This window comes from Panicum virgatum, chromosome 1K, assembly GCF_016808335.1.
Source record: "Panicum virgatum strain AP13 chromosome 1K, P.virgatum_v5, whole genome shotgun sequence".
NCBI lineage: Eukaryota > Viridiplantae > Streptophyta > Magnoliopsida > Poales > Poaceae > Panicum > Panicum virgatum.
In genome coordinates this window covers 55,884,196-55,894,259 of record NC_053136.1, presented here as the reverse complement: position 1 = coordinate 55,894,259, position 10,064 = coordinate 55,884,196, and the positions used below count along the sequence as shown (strand labels likewise).

The window sequence follows — 10,064 nt, the reverse complement described above, 5'->3', positions numbered from 1 at the left end:
GTTCTTTTGCCATGCGGTACTTTAGCTTGAACTGCACTCTTTTGATTATTTCAGACCATTGTATTTTAATTGAATTTGACATGGACTCTTCTATTTACTTTAGGCCATTAGATCTTCATAAACTCCGACGGTGTAAATTTTTCTCATTTTTAGATTAACATGAGAATTTTTAGTCTCTCTTGGCGAATGTGGTGGCTTCTTTTAACATTCTCTTAGTAATATAATGGGGGCTCATTTTTTCAAGCTAAATACTTGAGTTCTTTGAAATTAAATTATTCAAGTGAATTTGTTTTGTCATTATTTTTATCCAAATAGCCTAGTACTTGACAAAAGGGAATATCTTATGTACAAATGTAGTTCTTTGTGTTCATTGAGAGTAATATAGGATTTTATTTTGCAATGTGAACTTCTATTAGTGAGAAGGTTAGTGACAAATAATTTCAGTCATCTTAGGAGATCCTACATGGGTCATTTATGTAGGTCTTTCTCTTCCTTATTCGTATACTGATTTGTTTAGATTTTTAACAAAAAGTTTAGGTATTTATTGATATTTATTTGACATGCGCTCTTATTTGGAGTCAACTATAAAAGTCAGACTGCTAATTTTATTTATTATATAATTTGAATTAATTTGACAATATTAGTTAGGCTAGTATGATGTTTCACTTAGCAAAAGATTCCCTTTTGTTTGAATACCTAATTAAATTTGTTTATCCTTCTCTTAACATTCGACAACCTCGTCTAAAATTTGAATGGCTCATGTAATTCGTGATTCTCACACTCACCCATGGTCATTGTATTTTTTTTGAGAGGGGAAGTAAAAATAATGTTTCACGCCATGTTGAATAGTTTGTTTCCTTATGTTTAGGTACGCAGTCTTCTTGTGCCGGGCATTTTTTTAATTTTATTTATAATTTATAGATTATTTGAAAAATGACATGTTTGAATGGACTAAAACTAAAGTTTAGTCATGGCTAAAGTTTAGACATCTAAACTTTACCTGGCTAAAATTAGCACTATTTTGTTTGGATATATGGGCTAAATTTTAGATGTACTACCGAGTAAAATCACTTATACCCTTGTGCCATGTGCATGACAACGTTTAGAGGAGGATATTTTGGTATTTTACAATCAGGTACCAGAATATGTACTACCGAGTAAAATCACTTATATCCTCATTAGCTGGTTTTAAAGAACTAATAGACTAAACTTTAGTTAGAAGGTTGACTAATTTTCCCCACGTTTACCCCTCCTATTTAGATTATCTACAACTAATTTTTATGTAACTAAAAATTGGTCTTTGAATCCAAATATGCCTGTAGTAGCTCTAATATGTACCAATACTGCTTGTTTTTGCATACATTTTATTGTTCCCTTCTTGGAAGCCATGACCCATTTCAAATTCGAACAAAAGAAGGCCTCTCTGTCGTTTGTTTTGATAAAATATCTTGTAGAGTAGAATTTATCCTTACTTGCATGCTTTGGACCCCTCTGGTTTGCAGATTACAAAGATTTCTAACACCAAATAGATATACTATAAAAATATGTTTAAGAAGAGTCTAATGATACTTACTTGATATCATAAATGTTAGTACTTCATTGTATAAATTTGGTCAAACTTGAAATATTTTGACTATCCAAAAATATTAGAATGGCTTACAATTTGGAATAGAGGGAGTAGAGTCTATCCTTACTCGAATGCTTTGGACTCCCTTTGGTTTGCACCAGCGCGGCTAATCAGCATGCCAGCACATCTACCTTGAACATCAGCATTTTTACCTAGCTAAACTAATTAATGTATCCTTCCATGGTTTCCAAGAATCTCTTTCCTCTCTAAATTATGTGAATCTCTCCTTAATTAACTGCATCTTCACCAGAGATAAGAACATTTTTCTCTATTCTTTCCCATGAACCATCATCACCATCGTAAGAGCAAAGTTAATAATACAGTTGGCCGCTGGATGTGAGGATCCTTATAGCCTACTCTCAATCTACTCATATAGTAGTTAGTCCTTCACCATTAATATATGGTCCACTTATTTCTCTCACAAGATTTCTTGGTTCTTGTGTCGAAGCCGGCTGCAAGCTGCCCACTTCCTCTCTCTCCTCTTATTTCTCCTCCACCTCAGCATTCAACCTATTTGCTTACAGCTTTTTATAATACTTGCTCTAAGTACACGGTTTTCTCATCTCCATGCTCATAGTCACACCAACGTTGTCTGTGTTTTAACCCTCACTGTTGCACAACTGTGCAAAGAGAACAAATGAGTAGGAGTTTAGATGTTGCACTTCGTCTTAAGCACTGCGTGGCCACTCTAATAATCAATTTTCTAGTTCATTGATTGATTTTTTTTCTTTCTCCTTTTAAATAGTTAATATATCCGTGTAATATCAAGCTCCATAACTAAATTATGATCCTCCTCGGATGAGTTTCACCGCATACAAATCGGTTCCCGATCTTGTTGCCATATTGACCTGAGACCCCGCGATCAAATAATCGTGCGAAATATAAATAAGGTGGACATTGGCACGTGCATGTGGTGGAGATGTTCATGGCAAAAAGCCGCGCGGCACGCCGCAGGAGACATCAAACCGAGAGGAAACGATAGCTTGATGGCCATGTCATAAGCAGTTCAGACCTCTTTTAATTTGCTAGGCCTACTACTTACACTCGTTGACACTTTTTTCTTGCGAAGGGTGGAGATTATATCAAACGTGAGCAGCGCAGACTCATCTTACACAAAACAGCCGACCACTGATGGACCCTATGATGTAAAGATCTAGCTAAAAGCATAAAATAATTAATCTTAATCCTTTCACGATTCTATTAACTATTTCCATATATATCTATTAGAGTTGTACTTCTATACTATTGCTATTTGCTATAACAAATCAATATATTGGAGGATTATTGAGTAAATCTAGACCGTTGGATTTTCATAAAATCCAACGGTGCAAATTTTTCTCTTTTTTAGATTAATGTGAGAATTTCTAAACCCTCTCGACGAACATGGTGGCTTCTTTTAACACTATTGTATTAAGATAATAGATGTTATACCTTTCATATTGTGTATAGTTTTTCAAGTTTGAATGAATACGAAAACTGAATAGGAAAAACTCATAGTGGGTCGTCAAACAAACATACGCAAAGCCTTGAGAGGTACTTGCATCCCTTCTTTAGTCCTCTTTGTCTACTCAAGGCACAACATGTTTGACCAAATTAAAAGGACAGTTGATCCAATGCGTGTTTCCTCATCCTAACGCGACGTACAAGAGGTCTATGGAAACATGCCTCCTTTTCTGTTTTGGTTGAGTTACCAAATCCATCCAACAATATATACAATCAATCACTAGTTTACTAAAAATTCAATTCAGCGTGCATGCTTTAGCATGGCTTCTAGCAGACCCTGTTCTTCATCAAACACAAATAAAAAGACAACAAAACCACACAAAAATCAGCATAAGATTTGAAGAGGCGTCCTCGCGCCGCCACAAGATGAGAAGATCACCTTTCTCACTCCAAGCCCATGTCCAAGGGTGCACGTAAGCCACACGAAATGCTCAAAGCAGCAGGCCGTAATCATAATTAGCCGAAAAGGGCAGGACCCTATTCGAAAAAGGCCACCCCCACAGTGAACGCAAGCCTCGTGCTAGCACAAAAAATAAATAAAAGGAATACCCATATATACCTCTCTTCCTCTTCTCCTCCGGCTCCTCCTCACCCATTCCTCGGCGATCCCATCCAATTCCGGCGCCGGAGTATCGCCGCCCGCCGGCTCAGATCGACCTCTGCTCGGGATGCTATCCAACTCCAGCTTCAGTTGGCGGGCTCGCCGGAGCTCGGCTCATTGACAGCTCAGGGCTCAGGGCCTCGGCCTCATCTCTGTTTCCTTCCCCCTTCCCCTTGTCTCCGACTCTCTCCTCCCTTGCTCTTCCTTCCCTGGCGGCGACGACTGGCCCATTCGTCACGTCTTCGCCCAGCCCTCTGCCGGCGACGAGCCTCCACCAGGTATGCGTATGCCCGCCCCTTCTCTTTCCTTCTGCTGTGCGAGACGGAGCACCCCAATCCCTAACAAAACTATTTCTGTATTCGGATCTGATCCAGTTTAAATATGCTACCTACTAACTTCGATTTCGTTTGCAAAACTTAGCTGTGTCCGCCCCTGGCTACTATGCAACCCAGCAAAGTTTAGCTGTTGTGTTCTTTCCTTTTTATTTGTTTGTGTTGTTGCCATGGTACTGAAACCCCTGAATCTCTTTGCTAGCGAAGCGCTCCGCTCCCACGGACAACTTGGGCTCAAGCGGATGAGCATGTGTGAGAAAGATCAGAATTTGCCCTGGGGATACGATCTTTTTCGCGATCCTTTTGCTCCTTCTGCCGGGTACTATGGTCCTCCTCCCGGTTACTGCGATGGTAACTGTTGTGACCTCCATTATGGTAGGGGTAGTCAGTATTGTGGAATACCATCAGATTTTTTATTTTCCATTTTCGTTTGGTGGATATAAACCATGGAAGAAGAAGACATCATTCCTCATGCGTGTATTTTTTGGCTGCAGCAGCACATCCAAATGAGACTCAGTTGCATTCCTCTCTACTCACGTATGATTTGTACAACCCATCAGTAGGCATCTACCATCCCGGTGCTGAAAATACCCATAATCTGACTTGAATTTCTCCTCCAAAACACCACTTTTGCATTTTTTTCCCCTAATGTTCTTTGTACGTTGCAGGTAGTGCCGATGATCATGAGCACGATACAGTATACATAGAACCGTCTAGTTCCTCTCCAGGCCCCGGCAGTGACGGTTATTTTGAGATGGAGGAGGAAGTAGGGAAGAGGTTTTACCCCATGGTCCCAGTCCCCGTGAGTCTACTGATCCTTTGAAGTCAGGTTAAGAAATAGCTTCATTTGCATAATATATAAATCTGCCTCCTCAACTACCAGAAGAATGAAAGTTTTGCTTCTAAGCAAGCTTACCAAGATCATCAGCAAAAATGCCTGCATTCGTTTGTTCTACTGCTAAAATCTCATTGGGGGCAAAAAAGAACATGAATATCACTTTCACGGTTGGACCACTAACCTTAAATGCCAATTGCCTTTAATTATGATGTGACGGCAAATTCCTATAAAAGTCTTTAAATAACTGAAAGGCCAATTAACTTTGCATGTTATTTGGTCTTAATGCGTGTCTTGGAAAAGTTATCCTAGGCTGATGCGATATTGTGTTAGCCAATTTTTATTGGTAGAATTTTGTGAACAAAGCTATAGGTTTTGACTTCTCTTAGTATGATTTGTAGTGCTACTCTCAGTTTCACTTCCAAATTAACCTGCTGTGAGTGGCTGTGCTGCATCTGTTTTTATTATACATATATTTTCTGTGTCTCTGACTCCATTTCCAACTGTGGTCCAATACTCTGTCTCTGCTTTGTCCAGCATGTCCCTAAAATTAATGGAGAAATTCCATCAGTCGATGAAGCCACTATGGACCATGAAAGGCTGACAGAGAGGTCTGTCCTCTAGTTTCAGTTTTCAGTGAATTACTACTATTATGTATGCTTGCTGGTGTCATGGAATGCTTTTCAATCTTCACATTTTCAGGACCAGATTACTTGCATATAATGATATTTTTAATTCTGTTCCTTTTTCATGTAAATTGTGTCCTGCTGGAGTTCATTTTCATTTGTCATCTTTTAGGTTGAAGTTGTATGAGCTGGTTGAACACAAGGTGAAAGGAGATGGCAACTGTCAGGTAGTGTCATTTATTCTCACCTGAATTGTCATTTTTTTTTCTTTCCTTCTCCACCTTTGGCGATTCCTATTATAACCTTCATGCATCACATTCACAATCAATTGATTCTAATTGCACACCCCAAATTCCACAGTTCCGAGCACTATCCGATCAACTGTACCAAACTCCAGATCACCATGAGTTTGTGAGAGAGCAGATAATTAGCCAGGTATTTAACCTATAAATTTTTGCTTCGTAATCCCTAGCAGCAAGCACATTCTTTCATCTGTTCTGTTCTCTGATAAAACCATCCTTTCCAGCTTAAAACTAACCGTGATGCCTATGATGGATATGTTCCCATGACATATGATGATTACTTGGAGAAAGTTGCACGGTCAGTTGCACACACCATGCCGAACAATTTTTAGAATGAGTACAGATTAAGTGCATGTGGATGGTCGTCTAACATCCATTTTACTGCATAAAATAACAGAAACGGTGAATGGGGTGACCACGTGACATTACAGGCTGCTGCTGACAAGGTTAGCCTTTATACAATCGATCTTCCAGTTGTTGTTCCTGTTATATCTTGTTGTGTATAGGATCTGACAAGAATGCTATTCTTTTAGTGATCCTAATGTAATATAAGACAAAATCTGGTTGCAGTATGGAGTAAAAATTTTTGTGATGACATCGTTCAAGGATACCTGCTACATCGAGATCCAGCCTAAGGTTCAGAAGTCCAACAAAGGTATGCTGTATGCAGTTGATCCCTGCTGTGCTCAAAGGCCACCGGACCAAGACTGATTCGTTTTCCAATGTTTGCCTGGTTGTGGTATCAGACATCTGAATTTACCCTCTGGCTGTGGTTGCAGTGGTACTGTTGAGCTTCTGGGCCGAGGTGCACTACAACTCCATATACCCCCGGAATGGTGAGTAGCCGTGCTATTTGCATGCCAGGTCATCGTCGCCAACGTATGCAACCATATGCCGTCGCTAGTCTTTTGTCTCAACATAATAATATAATCATCCACAACTCCAAACCAACTCTGTTGTCTGTTGCTAAAGATGGGCTTTGTGGTCTGTAAACGCTACAGATGCGCCGAGGTCGCAGACAACAAAGAGGAGGAGATGGTGGCCTTTCTCTCAGCACCACCACCATTGATGGCGGATGGCAGAAGGATCAGCCCCATCATCTTCATCTCTCTGGGACTGGGACGGATGCCGGCACGGTGGAGCTCATCATCATTGAGGATCAGGTGGTGGTCCTGGGAGAGCTATGGAGGGGCCGTCATCCAAATGATACAAGGAGCGGCGTTATGATTAAATTCATATACAGAGCAGAGCAGAGCAGAGCAGGCCAGAGCAGACCCGATATAGATACATGGGATGGGATGAAATGAAATAAGCATGAGATGAGGACTGTCCTCTGGTACATAGTTGGAGCTGAGGCCAGTGCATGCCAACTAAACTCTTGTATTATTGTTTGTATCTACAAATTTTGCCGCAATAAGGCTAGAATTACTGGGAAACGATTATGGTGATAATAAAATGGGCAAGAATTGAGATGACCCAGTTGCAGGCTGAGCTACCTGATCAGATCCTAGCGTGGACTGGAGTAGAAAAGCACATAGCGGAGTAGGATTGGATGAAGTAGGGATTCTCGTCTTAGAATAGGCCCATAATGCTACTGGCCAATGGCCCATGATGAGTCATTTCACAAATGGGCTCCCACTTAGAAAAAATGGAAGGCCCACTCAAATTCGGTCCTATATTCGATTCTATCCTCCACCATTTTTCCTTTCGGTCCACCACCACGACCATGGCCTGTCTCTATCTCTCTTCTCTCTCTCCAAAAAGAAAAGAAAGAAAAAAAATAAATGGGTTGACCGATTGGTGTTGCACGGCGAAATGGAAGTGGTCCACGTGCCTCGCGTACACGCAGCAGGTTAACTAATTATTTTGGCGGGTTAGAAGTTGGAAGCGGTCAGCCAGCCGGTGAGGGTCAGCAGCAGCAGGCTGCACCGACCACACGGCACCGACCTTCCTTCTCCTTCTCCTCCTTCTCCTTCTCCTTCTCTTCCTTCTAGGCTGTGTACTACACGCCCGTCGCTGTATTGGTAAGATGATGACGCATCTCCGATCAAAAGGCACTCGACAATTTTGAAAAATCGCACATCCATACTTCATTATTACGACATACTTGGCCATAAACCCCAATCAATCTTTAGAATCCGTTGCTTCTCCCATACATGTTCAACGAAATTTTATCATTTTCGTATGAATATGGTCCATCCTTTCCTTTTTCCTTAGGGCTTGAATATACTCCACTTTGATTGGCATATTTTCTTACGGAGTACTACTTTATAAAAAAAATAGGAAAAATATATTTTATTAATGGAGTATCTTTTGTGATAAGCCTACTAAGATTTTCTTTTTTTTGAATAATGCATGTCCAAGACTTCAAATCTAATAATCTTGTATTTAAGCAAAATTTGGAATGGCTGCTTATTAAGACAATTTCAAGCATCACTTGTTGAATGCATGAGTATTCATTCCTAGTATTAGCTAGGGAGAAGGATGAAGCAGGGAGGAACGGAGGTTTGCTCGTACTATCGCAGAAAGCTAGCAATTGAAAGAGGTCCACGTTGCTTGAGTATCACTCTGACTCGACGACTTTGGAGCAAATTAAGCCAGCAGGCACGCAAACAAGTAGGTCTCGTTTGGTTTTTAAGTTGCTGTCACATCGAATATTTGAATGTCAATTCGAATATTCAAATATTATTTTAATATAAAACTAATTGCATTGGTTGCAATTAGGACTCTAGATGAATCTATTAAGTATAATTAATGCACAATTAATAAGTGGTTACAATAGCAATTAGTGGTCAAATTATGGACTAATTAGGCTTAATAGATTCATCTCGTGATTAAGTCACGACTTATGAAATTAATTTTATAAAATAAGTTTATGTGTAAACATGCGGTGTGCCGGGACTTATGACTTGACTGGAAAAAAGTAAAGGAGCCCTAAAGTAGTCTGTAATTTGTATCGGAGGGCTTGGGCGTACTATGTTCGGTTTGGTAGGAAGAAAATTAAACAAGGACAGACTCCGACAATTGCGTGCTAGTAGTGCAAGAAAGGAGAAAAATGTATCATATCCCTAGCAAGTAGCAAGAAAGAATCAGTATAGTACAGAAGGAAGAAAGAAAGATAAAGCTAGGATCCCCTCCTGGCCTCCTCTCCTGTCTGGCGCTAATCTGACCAATATTTTCCTTTAAATTCGAATTAACCATATATGGGCGATGCTATGCCGAGAGAGATGATACCGCTCCCTCGCTCGCTCGCTTGCTGTGTATGAACCGAATAACGAAATTCTCAAGGAAATTAAAGCCGGCCGTTCGTCAGTAGCAGCTAGTGACTGCAATTGCAAGCGCATCAATGCTTTGCTATTGGCCCACGCGCTGGCTTTCTTTTTCTTTTATTTGCTTTTCCTTTCCTTTGGTTTCCACAATGTTGGGCGATGGAGGGCCGTCGCTGCACTAGCATCAATTGACTTTATTTTATACCGCTAGCTAGCTAGTGCTATTCACTTATTCCTGCTGTTTCCATCCGATCCATTGCCAAAATTCAAAGGCCAGAGCGATTAGTAAATAATAATAATAATAATAATAATAATAATAATAATAATAATAATGCGGTAGTGCTTTTCTTTTATTTTTTTAAGAAAAAATTCAAAGGCCAGATTCTGATTAATAGAAGGAAGCTAAGTAATGGTGTGAACTGGGGAGAGAAACGATCACCGGCACTAGAGATTGAGACGCCGGCGCCGCGCCGGGACGGAAGAGGAAGAACTGGCCTCAGCTCACGCGGCGACCGTTGGTTTTATTTGGCACGCCGTCGGTTGCTTCGCTTGTCCCACCCATTTGGTATGATCTATCCCATATTGACATTCCCCCATGGATCCCCTTTTCTTCTCATCCTTTATTATTTTTATTTATTAATAACTTGTTTGCTAGGGAACGCTACTCAATGCACAAACCTGGGCGATACCTTGTCTTGTGTCCACTGCAAAAAAGAAAAAAAGAGTAGTAGTAGACTAGAAAAAACAGGGACGGTCCATGCAAACCTAGTATATATTGACGATGACGATGCATGATGTATTCAGGGTTTTTTATCCCGACCGAAAACGGTCCGGAAACCGCGGTTACCGGTGTAACCGGTTCGGACTGGTTCCGGTACCGGCCGGTTGGAAACCGGTCCAAATTCAAAATTCAAATTTGAATTCAAAAAAATAAAAAATTCCTAAAAATACTTCAAGTTGCGACGAATC

At 40.4% G+C, this 10,064-nt stretch overlaps 1 protein-coding gene across 13 annotated transcripts; it reads left to right on the top strand.

The window, feature by feature from the left end:
* Nucleotides 1–3,671: 3,671 nt before the first annotated feature.
* LOC120646766 (OVARIAN TUMOR DOMAIN-containing deubiquitinating enzyme 9-like) lies at nucleotides 3,672–7,305 on the top strand. Of its 13 annotated transcripts, none has more exons than XM_039923251.1 (12): nucleotides 3,672–4,009; nucleotides 4,271–4,414; nucleotides 4,558–4,641; nucleotides 4,732–4,865; nucleotides 5,436–5,509; nucleotides 5,697–5,751; nucleotides 5,885–5,959; nucleotides 6,051–6,124; nucleotides 6,224–6,272; nucleotides 6,397–6,481; nucleotides 6,606–6,662; nucleotides 6,828–7,305. In XM_039923251.1, exons 2-12 carry the CDS (start codon nucleotides 4,306–4,308, stop codon nucleotides 6,893–6,895), a joined length of 864 nt encoding a protein of 287 aa, XP_039779185.1. In that variant the 5' UTR covers nucleotides 3,672–4,009; nucleotides 4,271–4,305; the 3' UTR covers nucleotides 6,896–7,305. The 13 variants fall into 13 exon arrangements, with proteins under 13 accessions (XP_039779185.1, XP_039779173.1, XP_039779158.1 ...); XM_039923239.1 differs by having other exon boundaries at nucleotides 4,271–4,438; nucleotides 4,561–4,641; XM_039923224.1 differs by having other exon boundaries at nucleotides 4,271–4,438.
* The last annotated feature ends 2,759 nt before the right edge of the window (nucleotides 7,306–10,064 follow it).